Source organism: Lynx canadensis, chromosome A3 (genome assembly GCF_007474595.2).
Source record: "Lynx canadensis isolate LIC74 chromosome A3, mLynCan4.pri.v2, whole genome shotgun sequence".
NCBI classification, from domain to species: domain Eukaryota; kingdom Metazoa; phylum Chordata; class Mammalia; order Carnivora; family Felidae; genus Lynx; species Lynx canadensis.
The window spans coordinates 14,815,805-14,838,830 of NC_044305.1; the positions used below are offsets into that span (position 1 = coordinate 14,815,805).

General features: G+C 48.1%; 1 protein-coding gene across 1 annotated transcript; it reads left to right on the forward strand.

Annotated features, from left to right (window-relative positions):
* Nucleotides 1-344: 344 nt before the first annotated feature.
* WFDC3 (WAP four-disulfide core domain 3) lies at nucleotides 345-15,058 on the forward strand. The gene is made up of 6 exons (XM_032592557.1): nucleotides 345-2,190; nucleotides 2,652-2,783; nucleotides 4,360-4,506; nucleotides 12,158-12,289; nucleotides 13,590-13,775; nucleotides 14,399-15,058. Exons 1-6 carry the CDS (start codon nucleotides 2,112-2,114, stop codon nucleotides 14,413-14,415), a joined length of 693 nt encoding a protein of 230 aa, XP_032448448.1. The 5' UTR covers nucleotides 345-2,111; the 3' UTR covers nucleotides 14,416-15,058.
* The last annotated feature ends 7,968 nt before the right edge of the window (nucleotides 15,059-23,026 follow it).

Below are 23,026 nucleotides of genomic sequence, written 5' to 3' on the forward strand. Positions count from 1 at the left end.
CCTCGTGACGTCATTGCAGCGCGCCTTTCGCCGGCCCGGAAGCGCGCCGCGGGGAGCTGCGGCGTTTCCATGGGAACCAAACGGCTGCGTCTCGCCAGGGTCTGAGACGCCTGCAGGCGCTGAGTGCGCGGTCGCCGGGCTGCGTCCGGGACGGGGCCGCGCCTCCGGTGTAGGCTGTGGGTGTTTGGTCCCGGAACGCTCCCCGTTGGGTCAAGGCCGGTGGAGAAGTGTGGGGCAGGAGGAGGGCAGCAGGCTCCCTGGGCTGGGGTTGGGGAGCGGGGGGGGGGGGGGGGGGGGGGGGGGGGGGAGCACAGCGGCGCCTACAGTCCAGTCTTTGAAAGCCGTAGATTTTAATATGCCTCGTACTCATCCCCCGGAATGGAGGGAGTGGGCCTACTACGGGTACCCGATAACCCAACAAGAGGGGGTCTGGCCCATGCCGTCCCAAACGCTTACCCACCGGGGCCCTCCAGGCCTAGACGCCAGGGGCTGCCTCTAGCATCTGAAGACATCATAATGAAGGTTGGGTCTTGGCCCGTGGACACTCCAAGCCCCAGGGAGCTAGGCTTCTATCCCCAGAGGGGTGATTCTGGGATGGGCAGGGGATGCAAGGGGTTAACAGCTATGGAGCTCCTCTTAGCTCTGGCTTAGAGGTAAGAGGTCCGTGAAGAGAACTGGATCGATTTATGGGTGGTAGAGAAAGTTCCTTTTACCAGGTCACAATATGGGGGAGTAAAAAGTACACGAGTTTTACATGTAGAAAGAGTTCCAATTCAATATGATATGGTGATTAACAACATTGACTATGCAATTGGGCTGCCTACCTTTGGTCTACTACTAACTGACCCACGTTTCTTTCTGTGCCTCAGTTTTTCCATCTGTAGAGTGGGGATAATAGTACCTAACCTATAAGATTGCAGTGAGGGTTAACTACATGCAGTTAATTCATGTAGAGCACTTAGAACTGTGGCGCAAGTAAACCCTCAGGCAATGTCATCTATTGTTACTATTAGTAAATTCTGGTAGCCACTACTTACTAGCTTAATGACCTTGGGCATTCTTTCTCAACCCCTCTGAATCACCTTTCTTACCTCTGCAAGATTATTGTGAGGATTAAAATAAATAATACAAATAAAGCAGATGTTAGGTCATCAACAAATGTTAATTATCTCCATGCTCCCACATCAGCCTTAAAACGATGAGGCAACTATATGGCACCAAACTCTGGCTCTATTAAGGAGATTTTTACTTTGGGCCTTGAATTTCCTCTGCCCTTTAACCTTACTGGGCTAAGTAGCGTCAGTGGATACCATTAAATATCTTACCTGCCTAAAGTCGCAAATAGTACAGACAGATAAAAAGAAGCAGAGGAAGAGGAGATAAAGGAGGGTATATATTGTCTAGACTACTTGAGTCATAGCAACTTCTTTTGGATTCTGTCAGCTTGCTTTCACACAATCCAAAAATGGCCTGTAGGGCTAGAGGGACCAAGATGTAGGTTTTTGGTGCATTTGTATTAGTTGTGAACAAACTCAAACATGGCTTTACTGTAGGTTTTTTGTTTTGTGTGTGTGTTTTTTTTTGTTGTTTTTTTTTTGTTTTGTTTGTTTGTTTGGTTTTTTTTTTTGCTGGTTTCTAAGTAGTCTGTTCCATTCTCTGTTTTCTGGGTTGCTAGGATGGACAGGAGCCACAGTACATTTTATTAGCTTTGGTTATTATTAAGTCGTGTCTCTGGTCCTTCCCTCTGTCACTTTGGCTGCGGCTGGGTCCTTCCAGAGCTCCTTTATCTAGTGGCCCTCCCTACATTTCCCCAGCTACTGAACAGGTTCCTCATCATCGTCCAGGGATGTTGTGTGTATTGCATTACAGAGTCTGATCACCATCATCACATGTGCCTTTTGGGAGTGCCAGGAATTTTCCCACACACCAGCGACCAGTCACTTTTCTTTTTGTCAGGAGAAGACATCCTGGGGGATATTGCACAAGGGGAGACTTTGGGGCTGGGTTTGGGCCAGTCTCCTAGTCCTGCCCTTCCTTTGGTTGATGCTCTGGGCAAGGTGTATACCTCCGGCCTGGACTAAGTGCTCATCTCACTTCTCAGCACCATCGTCATGTTGAGCTGCCTTTTCCTCCTGAAGGCATTTCTTGCTCTTGGGTCCCTGATATCCTGGGTGGCTTCTGGAGAGCATGGTGAGCTATTACTTGGATTCCTTGGCTGACAGTAATAGAAAGTGACTAAGGAGGAATTATCCCCTGCCTCTTTCTGAAGTGAGAGTCCTTATTTGTGGAAATGGTGATCCCTGTAGGACAGGACTGGATGTGTAGATTCTCAGGACAGCCAGGGTAGGTCTTCCTGGCTTGGAGGTAGGACTTCCAGTCTGGCTTACTAGAGGTTCTAGGTTTTCCCTAGGGCTCCTTAAATGGGAACAAGATCACCCCAACCTTTCCCTCTCTTTATCCACAAAGTGGCTGGTTGTTTAGTCGTGGTGGGCGCGTGTCACTGGTTGTGTGGGGGGAGGAGAAAGTGGTTGCAGAGATATTGGACAGGAATGTTTGCAGAGCCTGAAAAATCCTTGAAGTGCACTTGGCTTTCATTCCCTGTTTCTTGAGGCCCAGCCAGTTACCCCAATCTCGCATGCTATCTTTTGCAGTGAAAGAAGGAGAATGCCCTCCTAATAAGAACCTGTGCAAAGAGCTGTGCTGGGGGGACGAATCATGTCCAGCTGGGCAGAAGTGCTGCAGCAACGGCTGTGGTCGGGTCTGCCGAGGAGGCATTCCGAAGGGTATGTTGGCTGGACGGGCAAAATCCAGGTGTGCTTTCTGACCTTGCCTCTGGGCTAGAAAGACCTGGAGAGCTTCCTACCTCCTAGATTGCTCTCTCTCTCTCTTTTTTAATGTTTATTTTTGAGAGAGAGAGTGTACGTGTGTGCAAGCTGGGGAGGGGCAAAGAGAGAGGGAGACAGTCTGAAGCAGGCAGAGCAAAGCCAGATACGGGGCTTGAACCCACGAACTGCGAGATCATGACCTGAGCAAAAGTCAGACGTTCAGCCAACTGAGCCACTCAGGTGCTCCTGGATTGGTTCTTGAGATCTAGCTTGCTTGCAGACCCTCCTCCCCCTTTTGGGGTCTCTAATCACTCGGTTCCCAGTTCTTTGTCTTTTATCAGGAAAGAACACATAACAGATGATCTCTGTCTTTTATTGTTATTTTATTTATTTATTTTTACTTTTTTAATGTTTATTTATTTTTGAGAAAGAGAGATGCAGAGCATGAGCAGGGGAGGGGCAGAGAGAGAGACACAGAAACTGAAGCAGGCTCCAGACTCTGAGCTGTCAGCACAGAGCCCAATATGGGGTTTGAACCCACGAACCGTGAGATCATGCCCTGAGCCAAAGTCAGGCACTTAACTGACTGAGCCACCCAGGCACCCCTATTGTTATTATTTTAATGTTTATTTATTTATTGAGAGAGCGAGAGAGAGAATGAGTGCGGGAAGGGCAGAGAGAGAATCCTAAGCAGGCTCTGTGCGGTCAGTGCAGAGCCCAACGCGGGGCTCGAACCCACAAACTGTGAGATCATAACCTGAGCCAAAATCAAGAGTCAGATGCTTAGCTGACTGAGCCACCCAGGTGCCCCTCTGTCTTTTATTTGAACTTGGGGTTCCTGTGAAGACTGGAGGGCAAAGCTGTGCAGGGAAGACTGTTAAAGGTAGATGATCAAAAGGGGCACCTGGGTAGCTCAGTTGGTTGAGTGTCTGACTTCGGCTCAGGCCATGATCTCACGGTCCATGGGTTCGAGCCCCATGTTAGGCTCTGTGCTGACAGCTCGGAGCCTGGAGCCTGCTTCGGATTCCGTGTCTCCCTCTCTCTCTCTCTGCACCTCCCCTGCTCACATTCTGTCTCCCTCTCTCTCTCTTAAAAAATAAAATGAACATTAAAAGAAAAAAAAGGTAGTGATCAAAAGAGTAGACCCCCGAGCCAAGCAGGCTTTCCATGCCTCAGGTAAGCTTTACACTTGATCTTAGCCAAAAGGCCGAGAAGTGATTGCCTTAGGTAAGCTTTAAACAGCTCTTTGTAAGTGTTAAGCTTTTAAGCCTCAATTTTCTCGTGTGTAAAATGGGGATAATTGTTGTGAGAATCAAATGAGAGGTTCCTGGCACAGGTAAACTCTGTAAACCTTATAGTAAATGTGAGCTGTTATCACTGTCTCTGCTCTAGCACCAGAGCTGAGAGTCCTAAAGAAGCTCAGGGCTTCCTTGCTTTGATTTTCCCTTTTGCTACACCCGTGGGTGCCACCGGGCACCATTATCTGTCTCTCTCTCTTTTTTGAGTGTGTGGCTGTCTCCCTTTTTTGCTACAGGGAGGAAAGGAGATTGTCCCAGGGCTGTTCGGAAACAGTCCTGTTTCCAAAGGTGCGTCACTGATGAGACTTGTCCAGGTAGAAAGAAATGCTGCGCGTTTGGCTGCAACAAGAGCTGTGTGGTCCCAGTCTCTCAACCAAAGCTGGGTAAGAAGCGCTACCTCGGGCCCCATGGGCTCTTTGGGGGCCTGCTTGTTTCTTTCTCAAATAAGCCCATACCATCTTATTGCTGGTTTTACTTTACTTTGAAAAACAATAATTAAGTGCCTGCCATGTTCTGAGAACTTTTCTAAAAAAAGATAGACGAAGGGTTACCAGCCATGGTGATCTGTGGTATGTGGTCCAGGCAGGCAGAGGAGGCTGCCAGGATGGAAATCTTGGCGTGTCTTTATTGGCAGGCAGATTTGAAGGCTGTTGGCGAATTCTCAATTCCCCTTGTCAGCTGCAGTCTTCTCTATTAATTCTTAGCTCGAGAATCTGCAGGGAGACAGCAAGATAGAATCTCGGTACCTATGCGAGGCAGCAAGCGTTTCCCTGCTCACTTGCTTCTGAGGCCTTATGTCCCCTCTGTCCGCACCTAGGATGGCCATCTCCTACTGGAAATGTGCCCTGTTTTATTCTGGTTCTGGTAGAGAGGTGTTTGAAAGAGATTTCTCCTGCCTTTTGCAGGATTCTCATGCCCCAAATTCTCCGTTTACACATTATGTCTTCACCAATTATTTGTTGAATGTTTATTGTTTCCTAGATCTAGCATGGGCTCCGGGTATATTGTGGTTAACAAAGGGGCTCCCATCCCGGCCTTCTTGGAGCTCGTGGTCTGGTGTGGGAGAAAGAGGTTTCCCAGATGAGCAGGTGAACATACACTTTCCAACTGTGAGAAGGATATGGAGGAAAACTAATGGGTGCTGAGAGATAGAAAGAGGGGGTGCTGGCTTTGGACTGGGTGGTCAAGGAAGGCCTGTCTGGGGCAGTGACATTTCACCTGGAGTTGAGGTTAGCCAGGCGAAGGGTGTGATGAGCATCCCAGGAGCTTTGCCACATTAGAGAAATCGAAAGAAAGCTGGTACGGTTGGAGTAGAGACAGGGAGGGACCGGATGCTTCTTGCTGAGGATGGAGTCCAGTCAGACCAGGGGGTTGGCAGTGGAGGCGCAGGAAAGGTGACACAGTGGAGAGAATTTGGAGGTCAGGAGGTGGAAGTGACAGAACTTTCTGCTCGATTGCTTGCCTCCTCCTTCGTTCCCTGAGAGGCCCTCCCCCGCCCTCTGCCCCCGCCAAAGGTATTAGGAATTGACAATGTGTCTGTCTCCTGTGTCTAGCCCCTTCTCATTTCGCTCTTGTTTCCAGATTTTTATGGTTAATTTTGCTTCCAAATATATTTTATTATCATACTGTCTATCACTCTCCCCCCCCCCCCCCAATACAGAGGCTATTTTTATTGGAGAAGTGTTAGATGTATACATTAATTTAGGGACAGCTGATATTTTTATGTTGAATCTTTGTCTTCCCACTGTCCAAGTGTATTTGGTGTGTTTCAGGGTATTTTATAGTTTTAAAATACTGTTTGATAGGGTTTATTATCTTCTTTGTTGTCTTAAATGGGGTCTTACATCATTCCTCCCATTATGTTTTCTGAAGAAACTGGAACCATTCTCTCCTCTGAGTGCATGTGGCAGAATATTACAGTAGAAAAGAGTAGGTTTTGGTTGTCAGAGAGCCGGGTTCAAACCTGAAGGCTCACCAGTTACTGGCCAGCGTGTCCCTGGTCAAGTGTCTTCTGCTTCCCCGAGCCTCAGTTTCCTTCTCTATAAAATGGAAAGAATAAGCCTCGGAGGTTGTTGCAATGATTCAAAGTATGTAAGGTGTTTAGTAATACATTACACACTTAGCTTCCTTCCTCTCGCCTACTGAGGCGGGCTTCATCAGGAGTACAGTTTCTAACCAACTCCTTTTGTTGCGAATCAGGATTGCTTTCTCCTCCCCTGATCACTCCCTCTCTGAGACCCTGAAACTCCACAACATGTGACAATCTCTTTCCTTCTGGCCAAACCTCCCCAGGCGGTGGGCCCCTTCCCTGTAACCCAGTGGGGCTGTGTCTGGCTTAGGCAGGTCTTTTGGGCGCCCTGCCCATAAAAGAGAATAGAGGGTTGTACTCCTTGCCAGGACTCTTGAGGCCCAGCTCTGGAAACAGAGCCTGGGAATCTGTGTTAGGCGGGTCACTCCCTGCCAGCCGGTAGGGCCCAGCACAATCTTCCCAGTGTGTGAAGCTGATGGCTGAATTACGGGGGCCGAGGGTGAGGCTGGCACCCAGGCAAGGCACTTTGTGAGCTGGTCTGGGGCCTGGCCAGCCCTGATGGGGATTCCTCTTCCCTTCGAGCCAGGCAGGCTGCAGTAGTGATCCCCCTGAAGCTCTCCCAGAGTGCACTGGCTGAGTGGGGTTCCTAGACTGGCCGGCAGCGATCCTGGTTGCTGTGTCCATAGTTAATGACTTTTCTATAGCTTCAGTCCTGCACTGGCCCACTCACCCAATGGGACTGGTTGCCATACTCAAGGTCACAGGAAGCCGTCTGTCTTGGGCTCTGGGTGGTTCCTGCTTTCCCTCAGTTCTGACATTGCCAGAGGTTATGACATTACCATTGTCAGTGCTGGTCTGTTTGGTACAGTGGAGGGACAGTCAAGCCTCCAGAGGGCTCAGGGCAGACTCTGGGACCTGCTCCCCTCAGGCAGTTCTCGTCTGCACCTGCATCTGAGTCTTGGCTTCTCTGCTTTCTGTGTGGCCTCAGGAAAGTCCTTTCATCTCTCTGAACCTCACCTTTGTCATCTGTAAAAGTGGAGATGAGGAAATTTACCTCAAAGTGTGGTAATGTAGTGTCTTAGTCCTTTGGGCTGCGCTAACAGAGTGTCACGGGCTAAGTAGCTTATAAATAACAGCAATTAATTTCTTATGATTCTGGGGGCTGAGAAGTCCAAGATTAAGGTGCCAGCGTAGTCAGTGTCTGGTGTGGGCCAGCTTCCCAGTTCACACACTGCTGTGTTTTCACCGTGACCTCACATGGCGGAAGGGCAATACGGGCATCATCCCATTCATGGGGGCTCCCCTCTCCTGGCCTCATCACCTCCCGAAGGCCCCATCTCCTAAAACCATCACATTGGGGGTTAGATTTCAAGATACGAATTTTAGGGGAACACGAACATTCAGTCCGTGTCATACAGTTTGGAAGAAATGTATTTAAAAAGCCGGAACAAAACCTACCAAATAATGCTTAACAGCTTAGACTGTGATGCCAGTGCCTCCCTGTTCAGCTTTCCACCTGTCTGAAGTCTGGCCTGTCTGTTTGCTCACTCACTTATTTGCTCATTGGAAGTACAGAAGTGTGGAAGGAGAGTCCTGGTCCAGTTTTCATTTAAAAAAATTATTTTATTTTATTTTTTAGACAAAGCATGCACATGGGCAGGGGAGGGGCGGGGGGGGGTGGAGAGAGAGAGAGAGAGAGAGAGAGAGAGAGAGAGAGAGAAAATCCTAAGCAGGTTCCATGCTCAGAGCACAGCCTGATGGGGAACTCCATCCTACAACCCTGGGATCATGACCTGAGCTAAAATTGAGTCGGATGCTCAACCAACTGAGCCACTCAGATGTCCCCGGTTTTCATTTTAAAATCACCACCCTGCTGGTGTGTGAAGAATGGATGGATGGGGCAAATGTAGCAGATGGCAGGCCAGTTAAGAGGCCGTTGTGGCAGGCTGGGGGAGAGGTGAGCACGGTTTAGACCAGGGTGGTGACGGGGTGGACGTGGGAAACTGGCAGGCTTGGAGTACTTTTCAAGGTCGTGTTGACAGGTGAAGAAATAAGTGGATGTGGGTGCTGAGGGAGAGGAAGTGTCAAGAACAGTGCTTAGGTATGTGGCTTGAATAAGTTGAGTGATGGGAGCACTTGGGGAGGAAGAGGTATTGGAGCAAAGATTCAGATTATGGTCTTAGAGTTGTCTCCTTTGGATCCCTCATGATCCCCTCTCTCACACCATGAAACGTGATCACTCTCCATCACCTGTGACCACTGTTTTGCTTATTACAACATGTGTATTATATCCTTTGGACAGATGGGTGGCATGGGCTCCCTGTGTGCTTGGATGACCTTTTCCTGAAACCTCACTGCTGGTTGTTGAGAAAAGAGTTAATGTAGCAGGCCTGAGATTGATGTTCTTAGAAAGGCCTGGCTGTAACATTGGCCCTGGCTGGCTTCTGGGAAGTTAGATTTTTGAGAGTGTTCCTACCACCGTAACTGGTAAGAGTTGTATCTGCTAGGCAGAGAGTGCCCTGTAAAAACCCTGAGTCTCTCGTGAGCATTCCTGGTAGACAACACTTCACATGTGTTTTCATGTGTCATGTGATTCCACCGGAAGAAGACTCTTGGTGCCTGGTTTCTTCTGGGCTTTGCCTCATGCACCTTTTCCCTTAGATGATTTTTCTTTGTATCCTTCTGCTGTAATAAATCATGGCCATGAGTCCAACTGTACTCTGAGTCTTGTGAATCCTAGCAAATCACCCAGCCTAGGAGTTGTCTTTGAGACTCCCAACACACTGGTTTATTGATACATTTTCCTAATCCCTAAAACTGTCTACCACTAGGTCTTCTCTTTTGTCAGAATTGAGCTAAGCAAGTCCTAGCTCTTATTGATTCATTTTTGGGTAATCCTCGTGGAATGTAGGGAGTCATAATGATGTGGTTTAAAGGGCACCGGATCTAGTGTCAGGGCTGGGAATTTGGGACCCAATTCTGCCACCATTGACCTCAGGCCAATCCTGCCCCCTCTTCCTGGATGTCTGTCTGTCTGTTTGCAAGAGAAGTAGGTTTGATAGCTCTGAGGGCCTGTCTTGGCTTAAGAAGTTTTGAGGTTTTACTTTTCTGCCAGCACCTGGAGTCCTTCCCTCAGATATAGTGGAAGGTTGGAGCTGGGGCAGCAGTAAAGCCTATGTCTGAGTATTTCCTGGGCTTCATTTTTTTATTCCACTTTTTTTTGGTGATAGCTTGGGGTCTTGGGATAGAGATATATTTGCAGGGTGGGGATGACCATTCCCATCCTGACTCTCTTCCCTATTTCTCATCCTGGTTCCTGGTAAGATAACTGTGAGGTGCCTAGAAACCATGCGGTATGAGGAACTGAGCTTACCTAGTCTGGGAAAGCTGAGATGGTGAAGGGCAGAGGATCCTATCTAAGGGGGATGGCACAAGCCATGTTTTCCTCAGGTCTCTGGGGATAGGACAAGGGCCAATGGATAGAACTTTTAGAAAGCCAGATTTCAGTTGAGTATAAAGTACAAGGATGGGATAGTCCGGCTTGGAGGTCGTGACACCCCTTTCCAGTGTTTGAGCTGAGAGTAGGGAATTATTGGTAGGGATTTAGGCATCAGACATGGGGGCCCATGCTGGGCCCTGGTCAAAGGGCATATGTTCTGACCTTCAGGGCTTTAGCCTGTTCCCCAAGAGTCCATTCAATGCTTCTGGTATTTGACAAAACCCCAGGGACCTCAAGGAAGCCTGTCGTGGAAGAGAGTAGAGGTTTGGTCTCAATGCCTGGTCCCGGGGATGAGGGCAGAAAGTGCAGAGTGCTCCTGGCATTGGTCACTTTGGGGCCAAGCTCAGCAAAGTGGTGAAATCTGGGAAGGGTGCTGCTCAGTATAATTCCGTGAGGAGTTATGTTGCTAGGTTTTCTCACCAGGAAGATTGTTTTTATGCCCAGCCTTCTTAACTGTGGATGAAAGGCTTTGTTCTTTGTTAAATAGATTTTTAGTGTTTGTCAAACAGGAGGGGAGGTGTGGAGGGGTACATCGGCAGTTACAGTGGCCATATTTTCTGGATAAAAAATCAGGTTTGAAGGGCGCCTGGATGGCTCAGTTGGTTAAGTGTCTGACTTCGGCTCAGGTCATGATCTCACAGTTTGTGGGTTCGAGTCCCCACATCAGGCTCTGTGCTGACAGCTCGGAAACTGGAGCCTGCTTTGGAGTCTGTGTCTCCCTCTCTCTCTGTCCCCTCCCCACTTGTGCTCTCTCTCTCTCTCTCTCTCAAAAATGAATAAAATTTTTTAAAAATCAGGTTTGATGTGATGTGCCATTGGCCTAGAATCTTTGAAAGGGGGGCTGTTCAGGAAAATCCTGGGATGCAGGGTTATTAGACCTTGATTGTTCAGCTGAACGTGTTCTTGGAGTCCAGCACTTGCTTTTTCCATCACGGCAGACTTCCCGGCAGCCATATGCATTTGTACTCACATGTTCTTACTCAAAGGTCCTGGGCCGGTCCTGCTTTGGTTTTCTACAATGCTTTTAATTGCCTGCCACTTCTTTTCTCCATTTCAAAAACTTGAAACAAACACTGGGATGAATGAATCATGGTGAATCAGTTTGTTTTGGGTGTGACTTCTTAGGGAGTGCCTGCTCCAGAGGACCTGGCCTGGTGCCTGCGTGTTTTAAGGATGGTGTAGTAGAAAGAGTGCTTCCTTGCAAACCAAGAGGCTGAGTTGTGTCCTGCTTTGCCGCTGACTCACTCTGTAGTTCTGGGCAAACCCCTTCACTTCTCTGAGCGTCATTATCTTCATAGGGGTGGTGAAGGGGCGCATCAGGGATGTTTGGCTGTGTGCAACAGAAAATTAACGGAGTCGGTATAACATTTTTCTCATATAGCGAAAGGTCCTGAAGTAGGTACCAGGGCTGGTGTGGTGGCTCCATGATGCTAACAAGGGTGAAGTTATTTTTTTCTTTCTCCTTTGCATTCCTTGACTTTGTCCTCATAGTAGTTGCCTCATGGTTGAGAAGAGACGGCTCTACCTCCCTGTGTTATGTCTGTCTTTGCACTGGAAGAAAGAGAAGCCAGGGGGCAGTTTGAAAGGAGCATTACCTGGGTCGGGAATGCAGAATTTTCCCAGCTTATGTCTTCATTTCTGGTCCCTCTAGTTACAAGGTAATATGGGGAAGCAACTCACTGTAGCTGGCTGGGCTCATTGACTCTGCACGAACCTGTGGCTTTATTAGCAAGTGTTTCTGTTGTCCATGGCTGCATAACAAACACTTCCTGAACTTAGTGGCTTAAAATCCCAGCAATTGACTCTTTCTCACAGCTGTGTGGGTTGGCTGAGCTTAGTTCTCATAACCTACATGGTGCAGCCATGTCACTCATGAAGCTGCCTGCAGCTGGGAGCTCAGCGGGGAACTTGACGGTGGCTGGAATGTTCAGGATGCCTCTCTTCATGCGTCTCTTCGGGGCATCTCATCATTCTGCAGTGGAGCCCAAGCTGCTTCACAGCATAGCGGCTGGTTTCCAAGGAGGCGGTGGTGGTGGGGGGATTGTTTTAAGAGGATGAGCCCCAGTATGCAAGTGCTTACCACGCCTCTGCTTGCATCACACTTGCTGGTGTCCTGTTGGTCAAAGCAAGTCCCTTACAGCCCAGCCCAGAGACAGTATGGGAGGTGTGGCTCACTGGGGGCCACCACCTACCACAGGAAGGAGGGACGGAGAGTGACTGTGGGGCTGGCAATAGGTACGTATGCCACAGTGGGTTAGACCTCACCAGTGTTTCCCAGACTGCAAATCTTGAGATCAGTTTAGTAGTTGACGGCCAGCATTAAAAAAAAGAAGAAATAGACTATAGAGTATATACATGTGTGTACGTAAATATATACGTTTGAGGCATGCATACGGATTAACATACACAATGAAAGATGTATTTTGCACTCAAGAGTCACAGTGAAAATAACCAGAAACACTGGGCTTGAACACCTCTGGTCCCCAATGCTATGATTCTATGGCAGAGCCTGGAGGTGAATGTCCGGCTGACCCCCTTCCGTGTAAGGAGTTGTGTGATGGGGACGTGTCCTGCCCCCAGGGGCTTAAATGCTGTAGCACCGGCTGTGGCCACTCCTGCCGTGGAGACATTAAGGGAGGTATGTTGGCTCCTTGGGGAAGAAGTCCTGAGTTCCAGGGTGGGATGGGGAGGGAGCCATCTCTGGCCTTCCTGTCTTTCCCTTTCTGGAGGGGGGGGGTGGTGGTGAGAGTTCTCATGCTTCCTGTCCTCCTAGCCCCCCAGTCCAAAGCAACCCCTCTTTCTAGGGCCCAGGGGCCCATGTTGGCATTGAAAGAACTAGGGGAAGGCAGTGTGGGTTAGTTAGTAGGAAGGGTCCTGAGGCTGGAAGATGGGCAGTGTGGCTTCTGGGCTTCATTCTGCTGCCGACTGGCTCTGTGACCTCAGGGAAGCAAACTCCTCTCATTGAGCCAGCTTCTTCGTTTGTAAAGTGAGGGAGTTGCCCAAGATCAGGATTTTCTGACTGATTTCTTAGCAACACGTATGCAACAGATAAAAGCATTGCTGCTCTGATTTCTTTGTTTCTTCAATATATTTTAAAAAACAAAGACATCTTTTTGAATGCTCCTTTTCTACCAGACTGTAGAACTCCATTAAAAAATTTTTCCTTAAGTTTATTTATTTTGAGAGAGAGAGAGAGAGAGAGAGAGAGAGCACGTGCACGAGTGCACAAGTTGGGGAAGAGCAGAGAGAGAGGGAGAGAGAGAGAATTCCAAGCAGGCTCTGCCCCGACAGTGCAGAGCCTGAAGTGAGCTTGATCTCACGACCACGAGATCATGACCTGAGCTGACATCAAGAGTCAGATGTTTAACTGACTGAAGCACCCACGTGGCCCTGTAGAACTCCATTTCAGAATCACTGGCTCAGATGTTGTTTTTAGACAACACGTGGATTCCCAGGCAGGGTTCAAGGTTCTGAAGACAGATTCTCTTCCTTACGTAGCTTAGAGTTTATCAGGGAAGGTAGACGGATCAGGCATCGTGATAAATTCTGATGAAAGGCACACAAAGCAGGGCACCAAACCTTGTCTGGCAGACAAGGCCTCCCTGAAGAAGTAACACTATAAGGCCCAGGTGTGGGGGAGAGAGTGGTGGTCTTGACAGACTCCGAGCAGCCCCGCCCACAGAGCCGTCAAGCCCCGAGGGACCACCATAGGGAAACCTGAGATGCCATTTGAAAACTATTGGTCCAGATGCTCTCTTGGGGACCTGCCTATTCTCAGAGGCTGTAGCTTCCTGGTTTCTCAGCCGGATGTTTGGTTAAGATCTAGTTACAGTCAGGGATGGATTCATCTGGAGCCTCTGAGTCTCAGTGCCAGTCGGAACGTGGAGTCCATGGAGTCGACTGTCCTGTCTCTTTACCTGTGCCTGTTTATCTCGCAGGGCGGAGTGGTGATTGTCCAAATATTTTGGTGGGCTTGTGCATCGTCAGTTGCATGACGGATGAGAACTGCCAGGCCGGGGAAAAGTGCTGCAAGTCAGGCTGCGGCCGCTTCTGTGTCCCACCAATTCTGCGAGCCGAAATGGCCACAAACCCCAGCTGGACCCTCAGGTCTGATTCTGAATTAGGTGAGTACAGCCTGTCATCGCTGAAAACAGCCAGCTTAACTGCTAGGTGCCGAGCACTGGCTTAGGTGCTGGGCAGGGGGCTTCAGAAGGTCGAGACAAAGTTCTTGCCCTGCAGAGGCTAGTTGGGAGAAAAAGGTCACGTGTCACAGATGAGAATCCTTGAATAGACGAGCTGGGGCTTCTAGGCTCTCTGTGTGGGAGTGGCTCCTTAGGAAGGTCTTTCTGCCAGAAGTGGGATCTGATCTGGGTCCTAAAGGCTAGGTGGGCAGTGACAGAGGGAGAATAGCACAGAGTACACACTGGACAGCGAGTCTGGTGGTTAGCAGGCACAGAGGGTGGAATGTGTGTGACATGTTTGGGGAACTGGGTGGGGGTGGGGCAAGTGTGGGTGAAGGAAGAGCTGGGCTGCTTTCATGCCAGGAGATATGAGGTTGGTATCTGAAGGAGTAGAGCCTTCACCACCAGTTTGGACTGGATTATCTGGGAAGCAGGGCACCATTCGAGGCTTTGGGGAGCAACGTATGCCATGCTTCTCTAGGGTGTAGAAGGGAAACCTCTCTAGGGTAGAGGGGAGCTGGAGCCAGGAGGGCACAGTTGTGACCTGATGTTTCTTCTTTTTGCAGAGACCCGGGTGTCCTAGCTGTCCTGAGCTGCTACAGGGGGCTTGTTCTGGCTGCCAGGAGAGGGAGATATCCTGGGGCTGTGACCCTCCGGGGGGCTCTCACTGCCCTCCCTGCTCTGCTTCTGTTCCTGCTGCTGCCCTGAGCGTGGGAATATAGCCGTGGATTTGGGCAATGGTGTTCGGTGCTGCTTGTCCCCAGTAAAGGCTCATGCTGACCTTCTTGTCTGTGCTGTTTGAGGGCTAGGATGAGGAGAGAGAGCTAGGGGGTCTGAGCATGGCTGCAGGATTATGGCACCTTAGGCAATCCATCCTTTCTGAGAACACTGAAATGTTGCTGCTCAGGTGGGGAGGGCAGAGGAGGGTGGGAGCTCAACAGACTTGCCCCAGAAGTCTCTCTCAAGCCTCAGGAGTGGGACCCTCAGGCCTCTTCTTGGGCCTGCTGACCTTTCTTTTATCAGAATGTGAGTTGGGCTTGGAACTGGTTTACTGCAGTCGTTTGGATGTTCCTACCTTGGACCTCCTTCCTTAGGGGCTGGCCCGTGGCTCCAAGACAGGCAGTAAGTCCCCTCCAGGTCACTTTGCTGTAGGGAGGAATTATCTTTAGGTTCTTGGAATCAAGATCAGTTTTTAAAAATTATATTTGTTAGAGGGCATCTGGGTGTCTCAGTCGGTTAAGCTTTGGACTTTGGCTCAGGTCATGATCTCGCTATTCCTGAGTTTGAGCCCTGTGTCGGGCTCTGTGTTGGGCTCAGAGCCTGGAGCTTGCTATGGATTCTCTCTCTCTCAAAAATAAACATTAAAAAAATTAAAAAAAATATATTTGTTAGGTATACAAAATGGATCACGTTCTGTATCTTTGAGAAATTTATGTCCTCACATACACTCTTGTAATGGGACTCCATGAAAATAGCTAATTTAGCTAGTCAGCTCTTGTTGGACCTTAATCTGTGTACGTTTAATGTTGGCCTACTTTTGCAGGTAAATCTGGGGACAATTCTCAATAGTAGAATTCTAGGTTCTCAAATAGAGTCTGACAAAAAAGACACACACACACACACAAAGCCCCTCAATCAATGTTCATTGAATGAATAGAAGAATTTTTTGAGCTGCAAGTAATAGAAAACCCAACTAACAGTGGCTTAGCCAATAAAGACATTTAATTTTCTCACATCAGAGTCTGGAGAGAGGCAGTGAGGCTGGTTCGGCAGCTTACCCTCAACACCAATGCGCAGACTCATTCCTTCCTTCCCCACCAACCTCAACATGCTGGCTTTTGTCCTCGAGAGGGTCACCTCACAGGTGTGGGATGGCTGCTGTAGCTCTAGACATCACAGCAGGAAGATGTAGTGGTGAAAAGACCTTCACCTCAGATGGTGCTCTCCTTTTTTTTTTTTTTTTTTTTTTTTTTTTTTTTTTTTCAACGTTTATTTATTTTCGGGACAGAGAGAGACAGAGCATGAACCGGGGAGGGGCAGAGAGAGAGGGAGACACAGAATCGGAAACAGGCTCCAGGCTCTGAGCCATCAGCCCAGAGCCCGACGCGGGGCTCGAACTCACGGACCGCGAGATCGTGACCTGGCTGAAGTCGGACGCTTAACCGACTGCGCCACCCAGGCGCCCCGGTGCTCTCCTTTTAATGATGGAGACCATCTTCCCCAGAAGCCATCCCCTCCCTGGATTTCCCTTGTCCTCTCATCGGTCAGAACTGTTGCCACAAGGGAGGCCAGAAAAGCAAACGGGAATGGGAAAATGTGACTGTCTTTGATTAAACATGCTTCATCCTTGAGGCTGAGGGATGGCCCCATCTGTATATAAAAGCTGAGATTCTATTAGCAAGGAAGAAGGAGAGAATGACTTTGGGGTTAGGTGGGTAATGAACCACACATGTCATATTGGGTCAAAGGACACATGCATTCAAAATTTAGAAATTGCTAACGTAGGCAGGGCTTTTATAACAAGAAAAAAAGAGTATTAGTGCTCACCTTGAATATTGCAAAGATGTTTTTGTAATTCCCAAGTCTAGTGGAAAAAGGCAAGTTACAACTTAAGAAGAAAATTCCCATCACTGCTGTCTTTTTTGTGCCTCCCTTCCCTCTGTTTTCACACTGGCCTATGAAATTCCGGTTTCTGCTATGATCCAAGCACTCTTCTCTCTGAGCAGACGTGTCCGTTGTTGCCTGATCTGAACAAGAATAGATGGTGTGAGCCTGTCCATGGCCATCCCAGGGCTCCGGGCTCACAGCACAGGGAGCTAGGAGGACCCCCAGGTGTCAGTGTGACAGGCTGCTGGACATTTTGGCAGGTTCCTCTTCCATTGTTTTGCTTGTCGTGTTATTGTTTATTAAAAAAATCAAAATAACACATGCACACTTAAAAAAAATCAATGTGGAGAAACTTTCAATGAAAAATAGCAGTCCTAGAACCTTAAAATACTGTAAAGTAGGGTGATTTTTCTGCCGGGATGGGGATGGGACTGGAAAGGAAGGTGTGAGCCCCAGCACAGCACAGGCTGAGCACCAGGAGAGAGGTCCCTTCCAGGTGTTCCCTCCTCATCTGGGGCTACCCACCTTGTCCACTTGGGAGCAATGACATGGGGTTGGGGGGAAGGGGAGGGGAGAGAATGAGGTGGGATGGGCGGAGAGGGAGAGAGAAAGAGAAAGTATGAACTGAAGGGCTGAATTTTTTTTTTAATTAAACATTTTAAAAAATTTAAATATAATTTATTGTCAAATTCGTTTCCATACAACACCCTGTGCTCATCCCAACAGGTCTGAAGGGCATTTGACCTCGGAGTTGTGTTGGAGTTGGAGGTCAAAAGCCAGATTCTACGCCTCCCCCGCCCCCCTAGGCCTTTCTAGGTCTCTTTTCCTACTGTTGTACCCTAAACCAAAGCCATCAGAACCTTTCCTTCCTCAGAGTTTAAGGCCATTTCCACCTCAGGCCTGGGGGAGCAGGTCTCAGTGGACCCTGCTCCTATGGATGCCCCAAACTTGCACCCTGAAATTAGCTTCTGACCAGATGGAAAGGCCACACACACGCCCCTCCCCATCCTCAGCTTCCAGGTGGTTCACCTTGGGAGGGGTGAAGTCTGAAACCGGCCCCCAGACACAGAGGGCAGGGTAAGACAGAGGAAAGAGAAAAGAGGCCACTCTGATCTCCGCAGGTGGCAGGTGTAACAAGCAAGGGAATTTACACACTGGCAGGTGTAACAAGCAAGGGAATTTACACACGATGCTGGTCTTGGGCTCTGGAAGACAGAGGATCTCAGCGCCTGCCCACCAGAACCTTAACAGTTTACGGAGGGGCCTTAACCAGGCTCGGTCACAGGTACCGGCCAGAGGGTCTCAGCAACACTTTGCTCCCTCAAGGCTACATCCGTGAAAATGGCTCCATCCGTGAAAATGGCTCCCGCTGTGGGAATGGTGGGCGGAGCCTATGCTCCAAGGACGGGGGAGGGGAAGGAAACTCCAACTGCCCAGGGTCAGCTTGCAGGTCAACTGGCGGCCACCATGTCCTCTCTGTGACCTCCTCCAACACTTCCTTGCAGTGGGCGGGGATTTCTGGGGCTCTGATACTTGCCAGTCCTCAAGTGTGAGTCGTCTGAGACCTGTTCTCTGACCACTCCGTGGGTCTTGCAGCTCCCAGCTTCTCCATCCCTTTCCTTGACCATCAGGTGGGGGAAACCCCTGGCTGCACACCCATGTGCCACCTCAGTGACACCACGGGCCCTGTGTCCTCTCCCTGCTGCTCTCCTGGATCTTACTCTCTGGGAGGCATAATGTCATTGGTAAGTGGGATATGTGGGGTGAGAGGGGCAGGCGGCTGAACCTGTGCCCCCTGTGAGGGGGTGCTCTTGAGGGCTACCTTCCTTTTCCTACCCAAGTGAAGGCCTCTTGTCAAGGGGATTGGTGCCCAGAAGGCCAGCCTTACCGAGCACTGACTATATCCCAGGTGCTGGGCTTGACGTGCACACTCGTATTTAATCCTCACAGTAGGCCTGGGAAGTCCTGAGAAAACTGGGAAAGTTTAAATAACTTGCCCAAGGCCTCAGAGTGAGTGGCAGGGCTAGTTTGAACCTTGGTCTGTAGGAGTGCAATAATTTTGGTATTCTACCTTCTCTCACTATAAAATGGTGGTAGGCAAGTGGTTTGGGATCAACTGTGATGGTTTGGGAAGTAAGGAAAAGAGAGACAGGTAGGGGTAACTCTGAGTTCCAATCCAGACTGGCTGCATGAGCTGGGGCAGGGTGCTTCTCCCTCTAGGTCAGAGAGGGAGAGAGATGCAGGGAGGGAGAGACAGGGAGAAATGGGGAGGGAGGGAGGGAAAGAGTGAGAGTGAGAGAGAGAGAGAGGACAGGGAGGGAGAGAGGGAGAGACAGGGGGAGAGAGGGAGAGGGAGGCAGGGAGAGAAAGAGAAAGAGAAGGGGACAGAGAGAGACATCGGGTTCCATGAGATTTACAGTCCCTTCCAGGCCTGAGATTCTGTCCAGCTGAGCAGGTCCCAGGTGGGAAGAGCTTGGCCCTGGTATCTGTGACCTATTCATACTCTCCCTTTCATGCTTTCTCATTCATATTCTAGTCACTCTGCCATCCTGGTCTTTCATACTGATAGCAACTCTTGAGTTGTTGTCTTCCAACAACAATCTGGGTCCCAGCACCAGCCTGAATCAGGACACCAGTGCACCCAGGGGAGGGAAATGAAATGCAGTTTGTGAGGGCTGGGGCAGAGCCCAGACCCTGAAGATGGGGTGTGTGTGTTCAGAGAGGGCTCAAGGCCTGTGTGGAGTCGGGGGGGAGCTCAGATGCTCCTCTCCTCAGACCCGGGCTCCGCTGCTTTGCGGGCCTGTGAGAACAACAACGGTTGGGCAGTTTTGAGTGGAAAGAATTCTTGGCTGGGTGCCTTTATTCTCAGAGACACCAGAGGGCAGCAGAGGTCTAAGTCATAGGCCATTCCCAGGCAAGAGAAAGATGCTCCGAAATTCTAGAAGCCTAGTGAAGGGAAAAAGTTCAGTATTGTCTGAGTTCCCCCCAACTGTTTCCTGTCGCTTTGAGAAAAACGTTACATAGCAGGGTCTATAATCCAGATCCGTACTGAATTGCACTTCATCAATTAAGACATAACTTTAAGCCCTCCCTTTTCATACCAAGTGGAATGATCCTGCAGTTTGGGTACCACTTATCTTGGGGACATGATCACGTTGTATCAGTGTTTCTTGGACAGAGTCACAGAGCAAGTTCTTTGTGGAGCTCAAGGTCAGGAGAAAGTTTCCCTCTGGCCATGAGCCATTCTGAGAATGGGCAGGGAAGTAACTTTACTGGCATCACCTCTGTTACTGGCCCCTGTGAAAGGTGCTTTCTAGAGCCGATGTTTCATTTTTGCCTCGGCTACCAGGAAGCCACGAGCTTGGGTTTTGCAATGAGGCCTGGGTTCAAATCTGGACTCCGCTGCTGCTCATGGGCTCTGTGCAAAATGAACGAGGACAATCATGTTATCACATTACCCACTTCACAGGATTGCCGAGTGAATATATAAAGAAAGCACTTGGCACAGAACCGACACAAAAAGGGCACATTCAACAAATGTCAGCGATGGTTATTCAGTTTCTCTGAAAAAAGATGAATCTCTTCGTGATACCCTCTTTTATTATTCTCTTTGCTTTCTTTTACTCTTGGTATGATTTTCAGCTTCCCGTAATCTATGCCTGTTTGGAAGATGGTGTGGTATGTATAGTGAGTGTGTGAATGATGGCCTTTGCTTCTCCATATCTGTGGAATGCAGAGTGGTCCTGTATATATGCGTTAAGTAGAATTAAAGTTCATCTAATACACACACACCCACACCCACACACAACAATAAAGAGGTTTTCTGGACACTGCTTACATTAATCCAATTTTCACAATCCCCCTCCTCTTTCACTATATATAGTATAGTATATATATAGTATATATATATATAGTATATATATGTATAGTATATATATGTATAGTATATATATATACTATATATGTATATATATAGTATATATATATACTATACATATATATACTATATAGTATACATATTATATATATATAGTATATATAATCTGTATATATCAGAATATTACTCAGCAATCAAGAACGAAATCTTGCCATGTGCAACAACGTGGATGGAACTTAGAGTGTATTATGCGAAGCAAAATAAATCAGAAAGACAAATATGTGATTTCACTCATATGTGGGGTTTAAGAAACAAAACAGATGAACACAGGGGAAGGGAAGGAAAAATAAGATAAAAACAGAGAGGGAGGCAAACCGTAAGAGACTCTTAAATACAGAGAATAAACTGAGGGTTTCTGGAAGGGAGCTAGGTGGGGAGATGGGCTAAATGGGTAAAGGGCATTAAGGAGGGTGCTTGTTGGGATGAGCACTGGGTGTTAGATGTAAGTGATGAATCACTAAATTCTACTCCTGAAACCAATACTACATTATATGTTAGCAAACTAGGATTTGAATAAAAAAATCAAAGCTATGAAACCTATCTGATAATTTGGCACTTCTGTCCTGGCTGGATTCTTGGAATATCACCTGCATATAAGAGACTGGGGAGACAATCAGGGATTTGAGAGGAGGTTGTATAACAATGTTGGAGATTCCCTCTTGTGGTTGTCTCCTCTTTGGATTTCCTCCCTTGATACATAGTTGCTTTGGGAGTCCATCCTGAGTACTGTCTTCTGGCTTCTCAGGACATAAGACTATGGCTTTCTGCTTGAACTTTATCTGCCTCGCTCAGGCTGGATTGGGGGTCTTCCTCTGAGAAAAGCCATGTGTGGATCTCTTCCACCGTGGCTCTTTTCTTTCAAGGATTAAATCCTATCCAGCTTCTGCTTAATTTTGGTCACTCTTCAGTGACTTAAATAAAACCGTTGTTTTTTACATTTTGTCAAGATAATATAATCGTCATCTGTAGAATAGTTTGATATAAGCTATTCTGCCGTGATCAGAACCAGAATTCCCCGACTGGTCTCTTAGAAACATTGTTCTTCTTTTTGAAACCCTCCATTAAAGAAAAATTATGTATTTAATTTGGGGGCAGAGTGGGAAGAGCAGAGAGAGAGGGAGAGAGAGAATCCCAAGAAGGCTGTGCACTGTCAGTGCTGAGCCCGATGTGGGGCTCAAACTCACAGACTGTGAGATCATGACCTGCGTGGAAATCTAGAGTCAGATGCTCAACTGATTGAGCCACCCAGGTGCCCCTGAAAATCTCCATTTTTATTCATCACAGTTGAAATAAATCTAAACTTCTTTTCCTGACATATAAAGTCATACAGATGACCTGGGCCTGCTAACCTCCATATCCTCATTGTGCCCCCAGCTCTATGGGAGCACATTCAATTCTTAGAATATGTTATGCTTTATCCTGCCTCAAGGTATTCACGTTATCATTCTCTCTGGTGGGAATGCCTGTCCCCCTTGTGCCTTGTTATGCTTCAGATGTCAGCTTAAATATCATTTATTCTGGAAAGGATTTGCTGAATCTATTGATAGGTTAAGTTCCTCTACTGCACCTGCTAATAACACCCTATGCCTTTCTTGTAGATCATGTATTAACATTTATCATCAGGTACCTGGGTGATTATTGGATAAATGTCTGTCTCCTCTTTAGATTGTCAATTCCATGAGAACAGGGTATGGCCCTCTCTGCTCACTACTTTATCCCATGCCTCATATGGTATCTGGCTTACAGTAGGTGCTCAATGAACATGCTGAATGAATGAAGAAGGAGAGAATGCATTGTGCATGGAAGAAAGTTCCCAACTGAGAGTCGAGGTATAAAACATAAATGAAACTATGAGATAACAGGGGCATTTGTCAAGTCACCTCACATTTCAGACCTTTCGTTCCAGTAAGTACAATAGGTCAGAATTGGATTAGGTCACTCTCCTCTCTCAAAGTCCATGCTACTCATAAAAAGACTCGTGAAGTTGAGACAAAAGTATAGGAAACAGTAATAATATGGGGCAGACATGGGAGACCTGGATATTTGGTTAAAATCTTAACCACAGGCAGTGTGTGTCTTGAATCAAGGGCCTGAGAAACAGAAATGGTGCTTGAGGATAATTATTCTGGCAACAGCAGATAGAACTAATGAGGTTTTGAAGTGGCCAGATCAAGGACGGATCTGATAAAGAGAGCTTGGCAGGATGGAACTGGTGTCAGGCTGCTGGATATGGAATTTCATGTGGGGAGAATGATCTACCAGACCCAGTGAAGGCTAGCCTGAGGAAGGGTTGGAGCTTTTCTCCTACCCTATTTATTCCCCTACAGGGGATGGAATGGGATGGTTAGATGGGGGAAGAGATCAGTGTCTTCATGATGATCATTAGATCTCCCTTCTTTCCATCTTCTCCCAGGTTCTGCTCTGCACCCAGATGTGAGGGTGGAAGGCACTGAGTATCTCTCGAATGACAGGCAGACTTGTGCCACATTCCAAGGTCTGCTGCACAAATTCCTTCTTTCTGGGGCCTCTTGGAATCAGAAACCAAACCTTCGAGTTTCTCTAGTGATCAGATATGACCTTGGGAAGAGACCAGACTCAGGACTGTAATCTTTTCGTTCTGTCCTTGGTGTACCCCAAGACCTTGCTTTAT

Bases quoted from the DNA above. Each gene is read 5' to 3' on its own strand.
- WFDC3 (XM_032592557.1), top strand. From the start codon at position 2,112: ATGTTGAGCTGCCTTTTCCTCCTGAAGGCATTTCTTGCTCTTGGGTCC. The intron at 2,191-2,651 runs GTGAGCTATTAC...TATCTTTTGCAG, and splicing joins GGTGGCTTCTGGAGAGCATG to TGAAAGAAGGAGAATGCCCT. The intron at 2,784-4,359 runs GTATGTTGGCTG...TTTTTGCTACAG, and splicing joins CCGAGGAGGCATTCCGAAGG to GGAGGAAAGGAGATTGTCCC.